The following is a 22,327-nucleotide window of genomic DNA, read 5'->3' as shown; positions in this document are numbered from 1 at the left end:
CACTACCTGTTGAGCCCGACAATCTAGCCAGCTTACTATCTACCTTATAGTCCAGGGATTAGCAACCTTTGGCATGCAACCCATCAGGAAAATCCATTGGCGGGCCGGGACTGTTTGTTTACCTGCAGGGTCCGCAGGTTTGGCCGATCGCAGCTCCCACTGACTGAGGTTTGCCGTTCCAGGCCAGTGGGGGCTGCGGGAAGCAGCGCGGGCCAAGGGATGTGTTGGCCGCCGCTTCCTGCAGCCCCCATTGGCCTGGAACGGCGAACCAGTGGGAGCTGCAATCGGCCGAATCTGCAGATGCGGCAGATAAACAAACCGTCCCGGCCCTCCAGTGGATTTCCTTGACGGGCCGCATGCCGAAGATTGCCGATCCCTGTTATAGTCCATTTATCCAATCAGTACTTCTTTAACTTGGTGGCAAGAATACTGTGGAAGACCGTATCAAAAGCTTTGCTTAAGCCAAGATATATCACCTACACTGCTTTCCCCATATCCACAGAGCCAGTTATCTCATCATAGAAGGCAATCAGGTTGGTCAAGCATGACTTGCCCTTGGTGAATTCATGTTGACTGTTCCTTATCAGTTTCCTCTCCTCCAAGTGCTTCAAAATGGATTCCTTGAGGACCTGCTCCATGATTTTTCTAGGGACTGAGGTGAGGCTGAGTGGTCTGTAGTTCCCCGGATTCTCCTTCTTCCCTTTTTTAAAGCTGGATGCTATATTTGCCTTAGCAACTTTTTTAGCGTTAGGAAAAAACCTACCCCATGGCCCCAGTGAACAAGCATTTCCTTGGATGTACTTAGCCAATCTGTGAATAAAGAAGTTTAAGGTTTTACTGTGCATGCATGTATGATGGCTGCCCTCTTGGTTGACATGCCAGCGATTGACCCAGAGACCTCCAGACCTAAAACTGTGAGTTGTTGCAGCTTGAGCTAAAGCTCTCTAGGTGGGGGCTGTGACAGCTCATATGCTCTGTGGATCAGCACAGAGGGGAACCTGTAACACATACTCATCAGTGAATTACATATACACACATGTATATCTATTGTAGAAACCTTTAGTCAGAGATGGGCCAAGTATATCCAAAGAAAATATGTATATGGATTTCATATTAATTAAAGTTGTAGTTCCTTATCTGAGGTTCCATTTCACCTATATAAAATGTCATGTTAACATGACAAATGGATGTGATCTGCTAAGCTGTAAATGTATTGAATGCACTTTGCCCTGAATGGTGAAATTTCACTGCAAACAAAGGGTTAATTTGTGACTATTCCCTTCTATATTCTGCTCTTAAGCATCCCTGAGTGTTTGCTTTGGTCAGTCTTTCTTTTTTCCTCCTCTACTGTCCACCTCATGTATCAGTGTCAGCGAGTTCACACATCACGAGGGCTGATGGGGTTTTCATTATTATTGTAACGCCTAATGTGGAATTTAGTATGTGCAACACTCCTTCCTGTCAGAACTTGGAAACTCTGTTTTGTGTTATGTCCGTTCTGTCTCTGAAGTAATCTCTCAACTATTTCTAGCAATAAAATGATCCTCTCTCCCCCTTGCTAATGTGCTGTGATTATAGGAAGACTAGGGCCCAGTTCAGCACTTCTTAGTCAGACAAAACTCCCATGGATTTCACTGTGTCCCATTTTCTTTAATGTGAATGTTGCCTGAGTAAATAGTGCTAGAGAGAGGCTCACAGGTATTGACTGATTAAGCAAGCAATATATTAAATTATTATGCTACATTTTGTATTAATGATACAACTCTCAAAGGTGACCTTCCAAGAGGGGAGAAATGGAGAGGATAGGAGCCTTTTTTGTGTGGGGCTTTTATGATATATATAAAGAAGGCCTAACAGATTTGTCCAAAAATGCTTGTTTTTGTATTGGAAATAGGGTCTTTTCTGGCCATCAGCAGGAGAGCTAGTGAAGTTACTGTATCACTAGGGATGGACAGCTGAGCAATTGAGCGGGGAAGGAATTTTTTAATTTGACTTTAAAAAAATCTGTTTAACTCCAATGACTAACAGACTCTTTGAAGGAAAGGATGTTTTTGTTAACTAAATGGCAGGGTTGTTTTTTAAGGTGTGAGAGCTCACAAAAAATATCCCCAAGCCTTCTACCTTTTTCTCTCTCCTTATCCATCTCCCACTCCAAGCCTTCCAGGAAAACCAGGGTAGACCAGGCTTGTCATGCCTGACCTTTAAGGTAAAAAATGACCGTGCAAACAAGAAATTTCTAAAGGAAAGTGAGCCAATGACAAGCCCCCCTTTCAGGCCTTCTTTATGCTTCATAAAGAGGCAGAAAATGTAAAAATAGAGGCTTATGCTAAGTCCTTTTCAGGTCCCTTTTAACTGATCCAAGTAGGTAAGACATCTTACTGTCTTCATTTGATTGTTAAAAAGTAAACCTTTAATTTATCCTATTCATACCAGCCCAGCCATATTGTTACTTGCTCAGCCCTTCTCTAGTATCTCTTCCAACAGCACAAAGGCCATAAGGATGGCTTAAACAATCGGAGTTGAGGATTCATCCAGCATGGGGGCTTCCTTGGATGGCTTAGGGCTGGCATAGCCAGGTCAACAGTACCTCCCCCATACAACATCCAGTGTAGAGGTGTGGCCAGAGTGCTATTGCTCCCATGGTTCTCAGTGGCTCGAATGGCGCCTTTGGGGCCATTGCGGCCAGGTGCAATTTAGAACAGCGGGTCATTGTCATGGCGGGGGCTGAACTGGCTCCAGGATTGGGAGCAGTACAAAGGTGACATAAAACCATCTTTGCCCCAGCCTTGCAAAGCGGGGTCTATGGTTTTTAATGTAACTCTCTCTTGAAGCCTCACTTGCTTCCTTGCTCTAAAAATGTAGTTTCCTATGGGTTAGGGAGGAACTCTTGCCAGGGAAATTTTAAAAAGTTTACTTCAGGTTGAGAGTATTTTTGAGCCTGCTACTTTTTTTTTTTTGTTTTTGTTTGACAGACATGACAGCCTGTTCTCATTATTATGGAAAATATAGGGTTGGTGGTAATTACTATCTGAATATGAATGGGAGCAGAAGTGTGCACAGCCTGCGCTGGCCTTTCTTTGACAAGGTATAACTTTCTTCTGAATTTCTGTGTTAATTAATGCTTATTTAAAAACCACTTTAATTGGCAGTAAACACCTCAACTTTTTGTACTCGTTAAAATGCAGTCATTGATGTGTGATGGATTTTTTAAAGCTTAATTAACTTTCTTTCTGTATATATAACCTATAATAATGACAAACACTGAAAACTGCTGTCCCCCCCCCATCCTCCTTTGCCCCTCTCCTATTAGTATAACGTGAAGAAAAGGTATAGAAGCAAAAAATGCATCCTCACTTGGTTAGGATCAGATGGCATTTTGGAGACAAACATACAGCATAATATCAAAGTTATTTTAGGCACGGGTAAATTGCATACATGCATTACCTGCCTGTGTGTACAGTATGTGTGCATGCACATAGGGCCTTAACCGTACTGCATCTTCTCTAAATTCTGCCTCCATTAGCATAACTTTAGTCCTATTTTCACCTCGCTGTGTGTTCTCTTGCAAACGCAATATGAGTTCTATTTTGCCAGTGTATCTACCAGAGTTAACCATCCATTTTATTGGAAGTGCTGTGCGAAACTTTCCTTTTCAGGTAAATCTCTGAGCTACAGGCCTACTAGATCCTGTGTTTTGCTTTGTTTTTCAGGTTCATTTAGTGTGTGTGTGTGTGTGTGTGTGTGTGTGTGTGTGTGTGTGTGTGTGTGTGTGTAAACTCAAGTGAGTCATAGTACCCCAAAAAGAGTCTTTTCCAGCTCCTCAAGTTCCAGGCTGCAGTGTTTGTCTGGAATATGACCTAGAGTACACTTCAAAATCACCTAAATGAGTGAGGAGTCTAAGTCTCATTGTCAAAAGTGACTAAGGCACTTAGGAGCCTAAGTCTAATGAAATTAAGACTCTTAAATCATTTTTTGAAAATGGGACTTATGCCTCTAACTCCCTTAGGCGTTTTTGAAAATGTTACCCCTGCTGCCCTACAAATGGCATAACAAACACAGGGCCGGCTCCAGGAACCAGCAAAGGAAGCAGGTGCTTGGGGCGGCTCATGGAAAGGGGCAACACGTCCGGGTCTCGGTGGCGGGTCCCTCAGTCTCTCTCGGAGCGAAGGAAGCAGCGTGGTAGAGCTGCCGCCGATCACGGCTTTATCTTTTTGTTTGGGTTGGTTTGGTTTTTTTTGCTTCACCGCTTGGGGCAGCAAAAAAGCTGGAGCCAGCCTTGAACAAACATCCGTCATATGCTATAATTATTTACGTGGAAATGTGTGCTGCTAGTATTTCATTTGGTTCAAATATTATAGGCAGATCACTACCAACTTCTTGTCCCTGGGGTTTGCAGAATGTTCTTATGTTGGCCAAAATTATGAAACATGGAAACATTTTTAAAAAGGCACCTAAATGCAGGTTCTTAAATCCATATTTAAGTGCTTAAGTAAGTGATTTTATTTTTTCAAAAATGCTAAGCTCCAAGCAGCTCCAATTGTGTCAAAGAAACCCAAACTAATTTTTAAAAATCTTTTGCTTTCATTGTACATGGTACTTTCTTTCAAACCCAAATCCATTAGCCATGCAAGTTCCTAACCCTGTCTGGATCCTTTTCCTTTATGTCTTACAATAGGTGTAATGAGCCTGGCCACTGAAATTCCCCATCATATTAATAGGTGTTCTTCACTTCTGATCCGTAACCTGGTTTGTAATATGGCTGCCGGTGCCATAATAATGACCACTGCATCTCACCCACTCCTGTGGAGGTTGCCTCTCTGGTGATGGGCGTAAATCTGTAGAACCAGAGTGTAATTCTGTAAAGTGCTTTGCTTGTGAAAGGTACAATATATAAATCAACACTCATACCTGAAGGGGCAACAGATCTTGCTCACTTAAAATATGTCAGTGTTTATTACATACACTCCTGAATGGTTGCATTAATATAACGTGTTCATTGCACTGTCACTCCATCCTACCCCATTCTACTCCCCCAATTTGTCTACCACCAGTTTATGCCTTGTCATAACCCTAGACTGGCAGCTTTCTGGTGCAAGGACTGTCTTCTTATTTTTAAAATCTGTATGATGCTCAGACATAGTGGAATTCTTGAATAGGGCCTCAGGGCACTACAGTAGTCCAAATAATAAATGGTAATATCTGGAAATCTGTCCATGAATTAATATAACTTTCCTAACTATTTTGAAGAGATGAAGTTAGAATCTATTTTATATTATTTTTATAATTTAAAATACTTATATTACTGTAACACCGAGGGACCCTAGTTAAGATTGTAACCTTGTTGTGTGATGCTGTGTGTGTGTGTGTGTGTGTGTGTGTGTGTGTGTAGCATAGTCCCTGCCCTCAAACGCTTTCAATCCAAGCAGTTAAATGACATACAAAGGTAAGTGGATAGAGATACAATAAAAATATATACCGCTTTCAGACATTTGTTTTGAAAATATTCCCATTTGCCCTTCAACCTAGTCATCATTCATACTTTCTTTTTCTGTTGCAGAAGAAGTGGATCTTGAAGAGGGAATTCAAAGGTAAGAGGTTGGAGAGGGTAAGGACGGATCAGTTCAGTGAGGTTGTTTCATGCAGGGCAGCATGGAAGAAAGTGTGGAGCGGACAAAATGGGCAGTAAAAGCTAGCATCCTTGATGTAGGGGAGGCAATTTGAGAAGAGGTTGGGCGTGAACTGTTGACTGCTAAGATATACAGAAAAGATGAATCCTTATGTTGTTTGATTGGGTACAGCATGTGCTCAGAATGTTGAGGAGCCAGTTAGGATGCTGATATTGGCATATGTTCTGTGATTGGTTATTATTGTTGCAGTATTGTTATCTTCTGAGATGGGAAATTTAAGTTAACCAACCAATCACTTCTATTGTCGGCCAACCGTGAGCTAGGCCTGATTTTCTCTATAGTACTCATACTTATTTTCACCTAGGGGTTGCTACTTTGTGATATTCAAAACAGGCAGCTCTATCGGGTGGTATCAAGGAGTGGGAACCCACAGGTCTGTCTCCTGTAACTAAAAATAGCCCCTTCCTAAGTGACTGTTTTCAACCACATCTAGACAGAAATCAGGCTTGTGGCTGCGTATGCTAGAAGCTATGAGGCTTTCTCTGTTCCCGCTGCTGTAGCGAATTTTCTATGGTTTGGGAACAGATAGCCAAGATGTGTAACTGCTAAGGGCTTGAGTTCTCTCACCTGATAGGTAGGTGTATTAAAACTTCAATTTCTTTAGAGCTTTTAAATACATTAATGTGACTGTAGTTGAGACAAATTACTGTAGTTGGCTGAACATTAATACTAACTTTTCTCATGTTGATCTCAAGGCTATAAAAAAATACTGCTGCCTTCTTAATTTGACCATGTCAATAAATAAAAATGTCCATAACAAGTGTATGAAGCTAATTAGGATTTTATGGCTCTGTTGTTCTATGGCTGCTCTGGTTCATAGCCGTACCACTGGCTTGCTGGGTCTTTAGGTTTCAGTGATGTACACCTCACCGACGCATAACATGTAACACCTGTTGTTAAACGAGGCGTTAAATATTCTTTGTCCTGGCAACGGGCCATTGCGTCATCACTGGGTTCAAAAGTTCTGTGTAACATAAGCTGCAGTTTTTATAATTATGCGTTTTACTTCCAGAGAGCTTTTCTTAAAAGCTCAAAGAGCTTCACAAAGGTGAGAGAGGTAGATATTATTCCCATTTCCAGAAGGGTACATTTATAGCCATAGAAAGGTTCAGATGCTTGTCGAACCTGTCAGTGCATCAGGGTCAGGACCAGCCGAAATTCTTTTAAGAATTTTTTTAACCAGATTTAATGACTGTTCCTGAAATGGTGCTGGGTATAATCTGTCCTGACTATGCATGCAGTTAAACTGTGGTCAGCACCAGTTCTTGTGCAGCTGGTGTGTGCTTGTCACAACTCAGTCATTTTGCTTTTGTAGAGAAGGCTCCTCTGTCAGGGAGGGCTTCTTGAGATTGGGCCTCTTGCTAGCTAGCTCTGTATTTATAATGTACCAGCACAAATTACAAGGATTTGGCTCCTCCCACTCAATTACAAGCAGCTGGTTTTTACCTATGACTGACTCACTTCAAACACATGCTGTGAGTCATTGACTTCAGACATTAGTTCTGTTAACTGCTGCTATGGCACTCACAGCTTTAACAATTAGCTAATATTTCTTTATTAATCCGTTTTTATAGTTCAAAATACATTCACACTCAAAGCTTTCCCTAGTAAATCGATTTGGGTGGCATACAGAGTATGTTGTTAAAGCTAAGACGGTTAGGCATTCTCCAAGGGGCCTGATCCAAAACCCATTGAATTTAGCTGAAGCCTTTTTTTTATATTAATTTCAAAAGGCTTTGAATCAGGCTATGAAATTGGAAATCAACTGCCCGAGTTTAAAGATGCAGTTCATACCCCCATACAAAATCCTCTCTTGCATGTTTCAGTAAATGCTTTCCATCTCTTATTAAATCTGCTTGTGTGTTCTCTCATTTTGGTCTTCAGTCAGAATTTTTGAAGTGGCTTCTCCAGTTAGGCCACTTTTAGACCCCTAAATAAATGGCCTGATTTCAGAGGTGCTGAGAACACATGGCTCCCATTGTTTTCAGTGGGAGTTGTGAGTGCTCAACACCTCTGAAAATTCAGGCCTCTTATTCAGGTGTCTGACACCAGGCACTTTCTGTTTGAAAATGTCAGCCCGAAAGGTATGTGAGCAAATGAACTTCATCTCTCAGTAGGGTATGTAATCGCCTGTTTAGCATGCACAACTTTTGGAGAATATAGCCTTTGTAATACTTTGGAAGAAAATGGTGGCAGATTAGCACAACATTATTGCTTCTCTGCCTCTTAGAAAGCACAGAACAGATTTGAAATGAGAATCCACCTGTTGGAGACAGATTTCTATGGCCTTCGTCTTAGGTAATTTGCCTCTCCAAGGTACTTTTCTCTCATTTATTCTCTTACAGCATACACATTTTTTTTTAATTTTAGCTCTTACCTATCAGACAGAATGGAATTGTGCCAGTCATGCACAGTGCTGGGTTGTTCTACAGTTACTGAAGGAGAATAGCAGTTTTTCCGCATTTCTGTAGTTCCTTGCGCTCTGAGTTCTGAGTAGGACTATCTGGAAAATGCTATATATTTTCTGTGAAAACTCAACAAAACAAAACTGTCATTTAGTTAACAAATGTTCACACAATTTTCATATTTTCAACAAAATAAACACTGAAGCAAGTTTTGATTTTTCTGAAAACTGGAACATTTTGGTGGTTTCAGATTCTCTCTCCTCCCATTCTCTTCTGTGTTTGTTTTTTTCTCTTCTGATAGGGGTAAAATAAGGGAATGTATGGGGAAAAATGGAGGCAAGGGGAAGTAAAACCAAAAAATGAAAAGTTTTCAGTGCCTGCTGCCCCCCGCCTCCCCGCCCCTCTGTTTAGCAAGCGGATAACTTAGACCAAAATGAAAATTTCCCATGGAGATTTTCACTTTGTTGGAATGGCCATTTTTTGTTTTGATGATTTTTTTTCATTTTTTCAGTGGGAAGTTTATTTAATATTTTGTTTTCTTCTTGTTCAGCGTGGCCCCAGGCCTTATTTTCTGCATGCTATTCAAACCCTGCTCTGAAGACAGAATTATTTATTTCCTCATGGGCTTTTCTATGGCACTTATCAATGCAGTATCCAAGTGCTTCACAAAAATTAATGAATTTATGTTCACAGTACTCCTGTGAGGTGAACTGGTGTCATTTTACAGATGGGGAGCTGAAGCACAGTAAGGCTATACAAACAGCCATGAATTCTGGGTGCACAATTTGAGATGCGTATGGCCTGATTTTTCAGGGAGCTTAGCATTATATGGCATCTTGGATGTTCAGAGCACAGCTCCCATTGACTTCAATTGCAGCTGTGAGCGCTCAGCATTTCTGCAAATCAGACTCCCAGAGTCTCAAGTTGGGCACTCAGAAAATGAGGAAAAGACAATTAGTGACCACCTGTGAAAAGCTGGTTTAAGTGATTTGCCCAGCATCACACGGGAACTCTGTGGCAGAAGCAGGGATTGAATCTAATTCCCCAGGGCAGCATTCAACTGCTTTAACCATGACAGCATCCTTTCTCTTCCTCCCCTGCTTCATTCACCACACACTTGCCAGCTTCTGCAACAAATGAAGCAAATGAAGACAACAACCTCCTTCACTGCACAACCCAGATTCACCCTCAGAGAACAGTCCATCCTGTGCACTCAATGAGGTAGGTGCCTGTGGAAAAAATAGTATTTGGTCCTATAAGTAAAGACTGCATCATAATGCATATGCACAAGGGGGCCAAATTAATGTTACATGGGCAACCTTAAGTTGGGCATTTCTTAAATTTTTGAGTGCTTGACTTTGAAGACCATTATTAAGGTTGCAATGTCATTTCTGGTGTGGAATTCAACACACTCCTCCCCCCCCCCGGTGTTTTAAGTATACTGGGGAAAAAATGGAAATTCTCCATCCTGAGGGATAATATTGACACTCATGAGTCATCAGCAGAACATTTTAGATGCATAACACAGTTGCTACTTGAGATAATGGAATAACTGATAGAAGGAGTAGGTTGTCATCCTCTATGTGGATCAGCATTATTGGGGGGAATGATGCACTCAGTTTGCCGGTGGGTTTCACAGATATTTGCTGACAACAGAGGAATGATGAGACTCGGGAATGCTGGATTCCATTCTAGGTGCTGGAGGGAACTGTTCTCTAGTGCTCACAGCCCCTTGTGTCTTTGTTCCCTCCAGCCTAATCTCTACTACCTGTACTCATCCCAGTCCCAATCTCTGCACTCCTCAGCTGAGTTTCAGTCTTATCCAGTCTGTTCCTAGTCGCCCTCCCTGGCCTCCTCATCTGAGTCTCCTTGCCCTGACAGTCCCAGTCTTCATTCTCTTCCCATGCCCATTCATAGAATACCAGGGTTGGAAGGGACCTCCGGAGGTCATCTAATCCAGCCCCCTGCTCAAAGCAGGACCAATCCCCAGACAGATTTGCATGCCAGTTCCCTAAATGGCCCCCTCAAGGATTGAACTCACAACCCTGGGTTTAGCAGGCCAATGTTCAAACCACTGAGCTATCCTTCCCACTCAAGGCTTGGTTCCCAGTTTCTCCTCTCTTCCCCAGCTCCTTGTCAGATCTAAGTCTTCCCTCCCCCCACAAGGCTTCCAGCCTCCCTCTGCCCTGTCTCACCACCAAGCATCCAGTCCCTGTCTCTCTACCCTTCTTGTCCTAAGGTTTATTCCCTTTGCTGCCACCCCCCGCCCTGGTTCAGCTCTTGTTCCCTGTATATTCAACTCAGGTTGTAATCTTCTCCATGCTGCCTAGGCACCAAAAGGGCGAGTAATTTGAGCACAGGAGAGAGAGTCTCCCTGCCCTTAGTTTTGGGGACCAACACCATAGTAGCCTGCAGCAGCTGGGAGGAGCAATTGCAGGGAAATGCTAAGCCCCTGCAGCCTGGGGATGGACATACTTAATGTGGATGGAAACTCTGGAGAATTTAGCTGCCAAACACTAACACGTCTCCACTGAACACATGCAAACTGCAGTTTTTTCCCAAAGGCTTTTAACTTGATCACATTTGTTTTCTCCACAGGAGCAGCAAAACATCCATCCCTGACATAAAAGCCATCCTTCTGTAAAAATGTAAATCCCTGTTCCAAAACATGGAGGTGCTAGAGATTCTTAACAAAGGAGTTATACGAATTTTTTTTAGCATGGCCAAAACAATGTATTTTTCCCTAATCTCATTCTTGGAAACTGCTGAACCATTTTTGAAACTTGATAGCTAGATAAATAAATAATTTCAGCTCGAGGCAAATACCTAGAATGGAAAATTTCATCCCAAACAGTTGGTTTGGCAAAGTAGTAAATAATTGAAAACAGGGTCTTGTGATGGGAAGTGTCAGGCAACCTTAATCATAGGCAGCGCTACCAGCCCTGCCTATTTAAAAAAGACTGTGAGCTGGAAGATCAGCCTGGGAATTTCAAAGGAGCCAGTGGGAATTAGGCATGCAAATTAGATGCCCCAATGTATTCCTAATGTATCTTCCTTAGGGTCTTTTGAAGATCCCAGGATCTTAGAGCACTTAGTTATTCTTTGTATGAGTGATTCTGGAAGAAGGTTAATTTTCAGTTTGCCTGTACCCTTGATCCATTGTTGTATCCTATAGAGAGGAAGAGGTACAAGCTGACAAGCTGAACAATCATCTATTAGTGAGGAGGCAATTGATCGACTGCCCTAGACTGATATCAACCTATCTCTTACTGTTTCAGTCAGCACTGCGGGGTCAGCAAGAGCTATTGACCTGCTTTCAAATGGTAAAGCACCTGGAGCAGATGCTATACTAGCAGAAGGCTGCGCGGTCGGAAGCTTGCATGTGGCTCTGAAACTGACTGAGTTTTTCCAGTCAATGTGGACTCAAGGAACTATACTCCAGGAGTACAAGGATGCATCCATCATCCACTTGTACAAGTGGAATGGTAACAGACAATCCTGCAACAACTATCAGGGAATCTGCTTGTTGTCCATAGCTGGCAAAATTCTACTGACTCGCCTTGTGCAACACATTGAACAATGGCTTCTGCCTGAGAGTCAGTGTGGCTTCAAGAAAGGACATGGGACCATAGACATGGTGTTTGCAGCTCACCAACTTCAGGAGAAATGCCAAGAACAGAACTCCAACCTGTATATGACTTCCATTGACCTGACAAAAGCATTTGATACAGTCAATTGTGAGGGCCTTCGGAAGATCATGGCAAAATTCGGTTGCCCGGAGAAATTCATCGCAATGATTTGGCAATTCCATGATGGCATACTCGCTCGCGCTATGGACGACAGTGAGTCATCTGAACCATTCCCAGTCGCCAGAGTAGTCAAGCAGGGCTGTGTGTTGGTCCCAACCCTCTTCAGTATGATTTTTTCTTCCATGCTTATAGATGCTTTTTGTGACTGTGACACCAGAATTGGCATCAGATACCGGACTGCTAGCAAGCTCTTCAATCTGAGGAGACAGCAGGCAAAAATGAAGGTACAGGAAGTGACTGTTCATGATCTTCTGTTTGCTGATGACTGTTCCCTGAATGCCATATCTGAGTCTGACATGCAGCGGAGTCTGGACTATTTCTCTTCAGCTTGTGACAATTTTGGCGGACTATGTGCAAATGGGGGGATTGTAGAGGCATTAGTCAACAAACAAAACTGAAGGTCTACAAAGCCATCGTGCTGCCAACTCTGATGCATGCATGCAAAACCTGGACGGTAAACAGATGCCATGCTATGAAGCTGAATCACTTTCACACAGGCTGTCTGAGGAAACTGATGAGATAAGATGGCAAGACAAGGCTCCAGATGCTGAGGTTCTCATATGGGCAGGTATTTCAAGCATCAATACTCTATTGATGAAATCACAGATAAGATGGGCAGGCCATGTCACCAGAAAGTCAGATGAGTGACTGCCAAAGATGATCTTTTACGGCAAGCTAAAGGAGGGAAAGCGCTCTCAGGGAGGCCAGAAGAAACGAAGCCTCATCTGTACTGGAACTACAGTCTATGAGCAGATGAGAACTGCTAAGGCAGAGCAGAAGTGCCAGCAGCATAAATCTCACAACAGCAGAATATCTGCTGTTAATCAAGTAACTCATAGAAGCATCTCTTGTTTGGTATGCCACAGACAGTTCAGCACTCAAATTGGCCTGATCAGCCACTCACGTGGTCACAAAAACCAAACCAATCACTGATGTCATGGTCCTCTTCAAACTCGAAGGATGAACAACAGCCAACCTGAGAAGCTTTGGATCCAGATCTGTACTTCCCAACAGCATAAAGACACTCAAATCCATCTCTTGTATTGATTAGCTCAGGCATATGCCTCCTCAGCAGTTACAGTAATCAGGCGAATAAGATTTGATGTATAATAAATACCCTTCAGACATTTATTTGTGCTCTCTTTGGTTGCACAGAACCAGCCTCTAAAAATTGTCTTTATTTCTTTCCTCCAAGATAATTAGAAGAATTTGAAACTTGTTAGAGAATAGTATTAGGCCATCTTTTGTTTATAATTAAGTGACAATATTTTATGCCAATGCCAAAAGGTAAACTAAGTGGTTCAAATACAATAACAAATTACCCCAATCTCAAACCAAACCAAACCTTAGATTTGAGATTTGAAATTGTTTGGCTAAATGATTTTTTTGCCCATTATTTTTCATTTTCACGCACGCCCGCGCTTCCTAATTGTGGCCAGGACAGCCCAGGAAGGGTCATGATATGGAGAGCCTTCTGTTTTGAGATTTCCAGGCTAACAATATAGACCCAAGGGATTAAATGGGCATCTGAGCTTTTGGGTGTTTATCCCAATAGACCATTTTATTTAAAAATAAACCAATTGAATCCATCTCTACCTAAAACTACCTAAATCTAGTAAACTTGCATTTTAATTTTTCTTCTTGTATTATATTAACAGATGAGCCAAACCACGTTGCTTCAAATGTACATGGACTTTGGAAAAGTCCACAGCCCCAGACTTGCCAACTGATTTGTGCACCGTTCCCCTGGACAATATGGAGCCCAGCTGAAGACAGTGAGGCTCTGCACAGGCTCAGGGATGGAGCAATTTGCAGGGTGGGGCCTAAATTAGGATCTAAATATGCCACCCAAGCTCATGTCTAACTTGACTTAGCTCTGTTTTTGAGGCCTACTGAACCATTGTTTCTTTTAAATGTATGAGTAGTAGAAAAAATAAAATCTTGTGATTGGATCTTCCCTGTGAGATTTGATTCTGGAGCTAACTGGTGCGGATGTTTTCCAAAGCTTTCAAAACAGTTGCTTAGAAAGCAATTACTGACCCCATCTTAGCTACAGAGGTGCAAAGAGGCTGCTGTAATATTGCCTTGTTGTTGAATCTTTCTTCCAATGCAGAATGAAAGAGAGCTTGCCCTCTTTCTCAAATTTCTCCTATGAGTGAGAGATGAGTGAGCCTCATACCTGCAATATCCAACAGTTTCACCGATTCGAGAATGTGATGATTGGGTAATAATGCCCAATTCTACACACTTCAAATCCATTAGTAGCAATTACCTTTCCTGAGGTGTTTTGAGTTAGTTTTAGCACAGCATTCTTGCAGTTGGTAGATAATGAGTAATAATGTATACAGCATTTTCAAGTCTCTGTTTTTAGCAACAATAACACCATTAGGATGCCTATTTAACAAATGTGCCTCATACTAAAAGTTAAGATTTTGCTAAGCTTTTTTTTTTTTTTTTTTTTTTAACCAATGCACCATGTGTACTGTTTTAAAAAGAGAAAGGGACTTTATCTCTCTTATAAATAGTATGGATTAGTGGATGGTCAACTATGTCCCAGGCCAGTGCTCTGAGATTTTATTCCTGGCTGTGCCATTGGACTGCTAGGTGACCTTGAACAAGTCGCGTCCCCATGCCTCAGTTTCCCCTCTGTAAAATGGATTTCCTTTTGTAAAGCTTTTTGAGATCTACTGATGGGAAGCACTATATATTTTTTTTATTATTATTATTTATTTTATTCTTTCTTGGTATTAGAGCTGTGCAGAGAATGGAAATTACATTTTACAAAGGATTTGGGGATTTTGAAATTTGTTTTGTCCTTAATAAAAACAAAACCTGAACATTTTGAAATTCTCCGAAGGAAAATTCTGATTTGTTTTGTTTTGGGTTGATTTTTGACTATTTTTGTTTACAAAAAGTCATTTCAAAACAAAAAATCAAAATGTTTTATTCTGAAAATGTCAAAATGACACGTTTCAACATTGTCCAAACTTTTCCCTTCTGAATGAAATGCTGGTGAAATCAACCTTATTTCCAGTCCAGCCTTTTGATTTTGATCGAGCTGCATATTCAGATCCAATAGGGATTTGTTGACGGTTTTTTGACTAGCTGTAGTGGTATCTGTTGCATTGCTGTTGGCTTTGGCTATGCTCCATTGGTGGGCGAAATCTCCAGTTCAGGTGATTCCTATATTCATGACGTGTTGCAATTTAAGGAGGTTAAATATAATCTGTAAAGAGGTTTTTAAAAAAGCAACTAATTAGAGATGTCACTGTTGATAATCTAACCCTGTGTCACCCAGTGACAGTTTGTTTCTTGTTTTAGGGATTAAAAACCCAGTAGGCATCATTTTTAATGGTGAGAAGTTATATATGCAGATCTCTTAAACTATAGTGAGCTACCTCTCCTAAAAAAAAAAAAAGTACTCACATATTTACATTGAATGTATAAATTATATGGCCTAGAGATTTGGCTGTATCTGAGATGTACACAGCACAACTCAGGGGATGGGTTATGTGTATAGATGGTTTTAAGCAACACTTACGCTCCCTATATCCGGAGCTGCCTGGATGCCAGTCTGTCCTCAGGCATAAATTAGGGTAGCCTGAAAACAGCTGTAATCTATGCAAGACACCAGTGGCCCCAAAGGAGGCCTCTGGAATGCAGGGAAGGGTTATGGTGTGGGGTCTGCTATGCCGGATTGGAGTGATCCTCCCATGGGTATGTCAATTTGAGAAGTTTTGGACAGGCAGATGAGCCCCTTAACCACAAAACTGGTCTCTCTCTCTCGCTAGACGTTTGGTAGGAAGTGCGGGGCTCCAGAAAATTAATTTCCGATTTAGATCCTCATCTGAACCAAATAATTCAGCCAATCTAAACCACTGCTGTGACAGCATTAGGAGCTGAGAAACATAAGACTTTTCTTACGTTATACTGCACTGTCCTTCATTAACAGAGAACAAGAAAATGATCTGAGTGATCTAACGGATGTCAGTTTAGGTGTCACTGGATCATTGTCACAGACTTTATTCACAAGCTGAATAAATAGCTTTGAAAGGTCACTCTTTTATGTTTTTGAACTTTTTTTTTATTAATTTATTTTGATTTGGCAGAAACAGGAAGGGAACATTAGTGCTGATGTAAAAAAGTTTTGAAAGAAATTTACATTGGTGGATGATGTGTTTAAAAAAATTCAGAACTGCTTCAAAGGCTTTCTCTCCATGTCACCTGTGAGTTTAAATGGCATATTGAGAGGTGATATTTTTTGGAATTTGTGCATGATCTCTCCACATGCCCTGCAATCAGAGACATTATTTTAAAAAAGTGAACTGCTTCCTCCTCCACTGAATTGGTCTTTCTCTACCATATTTTAGTTCCTGCTGCAAACTGGTCCTGCATACCCCTTAGCTGGCATGAGAGTCCTGCAAAAATACGGGGGAGCTTATAAAATCTCTGCTCCGTGATAAATACAAAATTGGGGGGCCTGGCTTGTATGGGAGCAGATGACACTCCCTTCCTTTGGCTACTTATATCACAGGTAGGGGAGCAACCTCAAGGGGGCTTCTACTCTCTTCTTTCCCTCCAGGTGGTGGGGAATGAGTGGAGCCTTGGCTGTATGCTCCTCCATTGTGCCAGCTACCATAGCTAAATCAGTGCATTGGTATAGATGCCTGTCGGGTATAGACACAGTGCAGTGTACTTTCCCTTCAGAGCAAGGGGGAACTGGGAAGGCAGATTATGACTCAAAGAGTCCATATCAGCCAGTCTGTTCCAGGGGTAGCAAAGCAATACACTGCTCCTTGTTCATGGCAAAGCTATGATTTGAGCCATAAATTATTAACAGCACCTCCAATGTGAATGATAAATGTAGGCTACCAAAACCAATGAGGATGAGAGTGATTGAAGGACAGCTATCATGTCCGATGTAAGCCGTTGCCTTAGACAATGCATCAGTGTTGGTTTAAAAAGACGAGTATTGGCAAAGAGCTTTTTGCATTATCAGGCCCCTGTACCAAAGCATTATTCTTAATTGTATGGTACCATGGAGCTTTGACTTGAGCACATATTGGTTCTGTAACCTGATCCCCATACAAATCATAGTCAGTGAGAGTGGAACAATTAGTGCCCTAATCTACAGTATCTTTAAATCTGCATTTTCCCGATCACTGCTGGTATTACAACAGTCAATTAATTTATAGTCCACACAAAAATGTAATTAAACCCAAGATAATATGGCAGTGAAATGAATAGGGAGGAAAAAAGAGCCCCCTTCCTGGTGGAGATAACACCAAGCTTTGTGGCATGTCATTAATGGATTGAAATGTATCCTGTTTACCTTTATGAAATAGGAATGTGGGGTTTTTAAAATTTCATTTTGAACATAGGCGATAAAAGAATATATTGCTTGTACTTTCAACTCAGTCTGGAAGAAAATCATATAACATTTGCTAACCAATTTAAGTACTTGGGCCTTGATGTTGCAAAGAGCCCACTCCCTTTAGTTGGTCACCTAAGGGAATCCACTTATGACTCTATTACCCAGTAAATTAGCAGAGTGATTCAGTCAGGTATATTTATCATGAAGAGAACTGAAGATAATTAATACACTGCATTGAATGCAAATTGCACCCACAGCACTTATCTCATTTTCAATTAGCACAAATGTTACAGCACTGCAGGCTTGTTATGGTTTTACCATGGGCTGGGTAATTAATTTCTGTGAGCTACATATCAGACACCTGATAATGCCGTTTATTAATAAATGTCACCCCAGGTATCTGTTAGGAGTGGTAAATAAATTAAATGTTCAGTTGTCTGCCCTGTGCAAATCTATTCTTACACCTCATTGCATCTTTTCACTTGTTTGTTTATCTATGAGAATGACTACAGAGATTAACAATGGCAAACAAAGGAATATGACGAACAATAATCTGTGACCAAAAGAGGCATTCTTTCCAGAGACAACCAAACCTTTCATTACGTGAGTGCTGTAACGGTGGAGTTAATATCGCCTAACCTTTTGGAAGGCAGTACAATGAGCTAGATTGCTGAAGTAACTCTCTCTAACGGCGGAGATTCATGTGGAGAGTTCCCCATAAAATGGGGAGGGAGGGAGGGAATCTCTATTTGAAATAATTTTGCAAACAAATGCGATATTATTTTTATTTCTATAGTACCTTCCCTACAGTATATTTAAAACCATTTGCCAAGTTTTGTGCAGAGCCATGTGATGTTTATGCAAATGATTTCATGAGATAATTTGCACATTTTCAACGTGTGTGTATTCATAAACTTCACTTTTAAAAAACCATGGTGTGGATTTAGTGCTGGTGAAAGGCATTGGCCTGTTTGATCAAGGGATGGGGGTTCCCCAGTGACCGGCTGTCAGCAGCAAAATTGGCTTCCCACTCAAGGAGAGAGTCCAAAAGAAAAATGGGGTCAGCTGTTTGCTTGGAACAAATCAAAAAGGCTCAGGAGGGTAATCAGGGGAAACCAGTGGGTACACCAAGCAGAGAAACCTAGACAACAGACATTGCCCCAGAAGATGTTAAAGGAGTCAGTGGATGCTCATAGGACAAGGTCATTGATATCAAGCTCCAGAGGGCTAGGAGAAGAGGGCACCCTCCTGAGGGACCTGAGAGAAGAAGAGGACAAGGCAACTTCTACCTCCTACATCATACAATGGGAGAAGCAGGCACTGGGCAGACCCATGCATGCCCAGGTCTACCCAATCCTGCTGCTTATAATCTAGGAGGTCTCTAGCTCCATGGGCACCCACTACGTCCAACTGTTAGCTCACTGCCATGCAAGTAGGGTTTATCAGCAGGGCCTCAAACAGAAAGTCCTCCCTTTGGGAGGGAGCAGAAGACCTGGCTTCTCAGAGCAGCTTCCAAGTCTTGAGAAGGTCTTGATTGAAGACTGGCAGCTCTAAATGGACTCAGGGGAGATATTTCAGCTTGATGTTAAACAGCTCCTGGTCCTATCAGAGCTGATAGAAGCAGCAGATACTCTGGTATGGGCACTGCACAGGAGTCACAGTAGGGTCTGGAGGTGAAAGGTGTGAGCCTGGGTCCATTTGCAGACTAGGCCTTATCCACCCTCTCTCTGAGGGAGGCTCAGAACAGCCACAAAATAATCGAGGTAGAATAGGGTGGAGTTATAGTGCCCCCTCAGGTAGGATATAAAGCCTTGGTCAGAAATAACTGCTTTGTGCAGTTCAAAATCTTGGACAGTCAGGCAAAGAAGTGAGAATACAACTTGTGATTAAGTCTCACAACAGCCATGTATTCTCCTCCAGTTTGCTTTAGATTTGGGCAAAGTGGAGCACTGAGATGTTATATAAGTTGGTAGACGTATGGAGGATGGAGCCGACTAAATGATTTTTTATCAGAAAATGCAGCTTTCATTGAAACTGAAACTTTTCACAGGTTAATATTTTTTCCTGGTTTGAAACGACTTTTAGTTTTGGAATGCAAACTATAGTTTTTAAAAGAAAATTAAATTCAAAATGAAATATCTTGAATTCATCAGAACAAAATGTTTTGATTGACCTGAACAGATTTTTTTTTGTTTTCCGATTTTAGTTCACAATTTTTTTTGAGATTCTGAATTTTCATCCTGAATTGGAATGGAAATTTTCTTTTCTTTTCTTTTTTGAAATTGCAGAAACTTTCATGGGACACGAAAACATAGAATCCAGAATAGAATTCAGATCTCCTAACTTCTGTCCTGTGTCTTCAGCACAAGACTACCCTATAATATCTTCCTGCTTCTTTGGCTGTTAGTTCAGCTAGCGTCCTTTCCAACACCAAAATCAACTGGTCTTGAGATTCTGTTTTGTGAAGGTTATCTGCTATTTTCTTGATTTACACCAGATGTCTGCATTACTGGAGATGGCAGGTCTATCAGTTTATATAATCTTCCTTAACAAGAAACACTTGATGCAGATAGTTCCTGTGACTTTAAGGTCTTGTCTACCCACGCAAGTTGTACCACTTTAATTATACCCATGTAGTTAAAGCAGTGTAAGCTGCATAGTGCAACTGTGGTTATACTGTTATAAAGGTGTGTTATCCTGGTATATATTCCCATATGGGAAAAAGAATAAGCTATACTGGGATAAGACTATATATAGTGTCCACACTAGAGGCTATACAGGCATAAGTATATTGGTTTACCAAAAAAAAAAAAAAAATCATATTCTTTACTGACATAATTACACCGGTACAAAATTTCTGTGTAGACTAGGCCTTAATCTCTCCTGAAGGTAAAGAATATTGTAGTTTACTACAATTACTAAAAAAATAGCTGTGCTACAAAACTCGTTTGTTGAATATTTAGTAACTGCCACAGGATTGGAAACACTCAGGATTTGACCATGGGAAAGGGTGAGTTTCTTCCTAACACGTGACTGGTGCCATCGTTATGTAAGTAGAGGTTCAGCAAGCATTGCTCTGCAGCAGAGAGCTTTCATGCTTAACATAAATAGTCATTATATTATCTGATTTTTGTATGGTAACAGATTTCCTTTTGGTATGGCCTACATATCTTACCAGCTTCTGCCATGAGGCCATCGGATCCCACAAGCTTAGCTAGGTCCACTTGGCTCAGTATTTAGATAAAGAATTTACAGTAAGTGCTTCTTAAAAAAAAATGCAGTGCTTGAAGGATCAGTTTTAAAAATGCCTTAGTTGGATTCGGGCTCATATTCCAGACAAGAATACACAATTTTAAATGGCCAAATGGCTTGTCAGCATCCTTTTAAAAACTCATTTAATGCACAGAATACAATGTATAAGACCACAATTTAAATGATAATATAATGTTCATGCTGAAAAGCCTGGGAGGTGTAGCTTCTATAGAGATTCTTTATTCAAACAGTCATACTGTATACAGGGTCAATGGAGATCCTGAAAGCACTGTAATGTCTGTATGAGAATCTACAGCCAGAGAATCTTCTTGTCAGGTCCAAGTTAACTGCTAGGCGTGACAGGCTTGTATTTCGACTCTGCCCTGTGTCCAGCCATAGTGACTCTGCTCTGTCCAGTCCTGGTAACCAGACCTCAGCAAGCTGCCACAGGGCCCTGCTGGGCTAGCATCTTCTTTGCTCTAGATGGCACTGCGGCTGGGCTGGCTCTGCAGAGTGAAGTTTCTGCTGCTGTTGTGCTGTGCGTGGCTGGCATGTGAACAGGGAGAAGACACTGCAGGCAGTGCAGGGCTAGCCCAGCACAACAGACCCTCTCACCAGACAGACAAGTTCCAGGATCGGAAAGGGAAAGGGGATTTTGCTAAGGGGAGAGGATTGGGAAAGGGTATTGAGGAGCCTTATGGGGTGAGGCTGAGGATTGGGTGGGCAGCCATGGAGACGGTCCTCAAGGATTGCTGATTGTGCGTAAGAGTTTTGAGTGATTTGGTGGGTTGAGATGGGGACTGGGCCTAGTTGGACATGACAATCTGCTAACTACTACCGCTGGTGTGTACATAGTTTCAGTGACCTTGTTTCTGCTACTGCAGACTTGTGCAAAAAGACAAAGCCAAATAAAATAGTGTGGACAAAGGCTTAGACCGAAAGGGTTTTCAATCTCTCATCAAAACTTTTCTGTTCTGTCCAGTCCAGATTTTGACAAAATGTTTGAATTGTGCACTGATGCATCCGACATAGGTCTCTGAGCAAAACAGGTGCAACCCGGGGAAAGTAACAAGAAGCATCTTGTTGCTGTCTTAAGTAAAAAACTGCACAAAAAACTGAACAGAATTACTATTATAAAAATGTGATCTGATTTTGTGGGCAATCCTTATGTATTTAACAGAAAATGTAGGATCCTGACAGACTATTCTCCATTGGGGTAGCTACACTGAGCAAAAGGTAGCAACTCCAAACTACTACACTGGAGCACCACTTGGTATGGTGTTTGGAAATTATATGGTATGGAAATTATACATATTAAAGGTAGATAAAATAGAGTGGGGGGGACACTGTCTATGGTTATGACCCAATGCCTATGAATTAGCCAGTGGCTGACCCTACTGTATTATTGTAAGATGGGAAATATGACCCAAGAACTTCTTAATGCCAACTAACAAGGGGATACAAAGGACCACAAGTATATCCTGATTCTGGTATATATGTTCTGGTTTGCCAAAGCATGTCATGCAAGGCCTCAAATGAAAACTGGTGTGTCACAGGTTATCATCCTTGTGAAATGTATTGTGATAGACCCAGACCAGTTGGGAACAGCAGAATAGCAGAAGGGAGATATACTGGCCACTGGATAAGTAGTTTTCTGTTCCCTGAATGACCAGAGCAGGGGCTGCTCCAGGCTAATAGACCATCTGACTCCAATTAACCTGCTAAGAGTCAGGTGAGGCAATTAAGCACCTGACTCTAATTAAGGCCCCTCTGATGCTATAAAAGGGCTCACTCCAGTCA

The 22,327-nt window shown here is 41.6% G+C and overlaps 1 protein-coding gene and 1 long non-coding RNA gene across 2 annotated transcripts in view; both read left to right on the top strand.

The window, feature by feature from the left end:
* The first annotated feature begins 2,969 nt into the window (after window positions 1–2,969).
* The window catches only part of LOC117874449, a 91,212-nt gene continuing 71,854 nt past the window's right edge, over window positions 2,970–22,327 (top strand). Inside the window, exons 1-2 of the long non-coding RNA XR_004644992.1 lie at window positions 2,970–3,085; window positions 5,558–5,588. This is a non-coding gene — a long non-coding RNA (uncharacterized LOC117874449). The remainder of the gene's footprint in view (window positions 3,086–5,557; window positions 5,589–22,327) is intronic.
* LOC117874448 lies at window positions 9,242–13,839 on the top strand. The gene is made up of 2 exons (XM_034764580.1): window positions 9,242–9,313; window positions 11,371–13,839. Exon 2 carries the CDS (start codon window positions 11,508–11,510, stop codon window positions 12,297–12,299), a length of 792 nt encoding a protein of 263 aa, XP_034620471.1. The 5' UTR covers window positions 9,242–9,313; window positions 11,371–11,507; the 3' UTR covers window positions 12,300–13,839.

This window comes from Trachemys scripta, chromosome 3 (genome assembly GCF_013100865.1).
Source record: "Trachemys scripta elegans isolate TJP31775 chromosome 3, CAS_Tse_1.0, whole genome shotgun sequence".
NCBI classification, from domain to species: domain Eukaryota; kingdom Metazoa; phylum Chordata; order Testudines; family Emydidae; genus Trachemys; species Trachemys scripta.
Note: the sequence above shows the minus strand (reverse complement) of the source record. Positions and strands in the feature narration are given on the sequence as shown.

Excerpts from the sequence above, each read along its gene's own strand:
- LOC117874448 (XM_034764580.1), top strand. The coding sequence starts at position 11,508 with ATGTGGACTCAAGGAACTATACTCCAGGAGTACAAGGATGCATCCATC.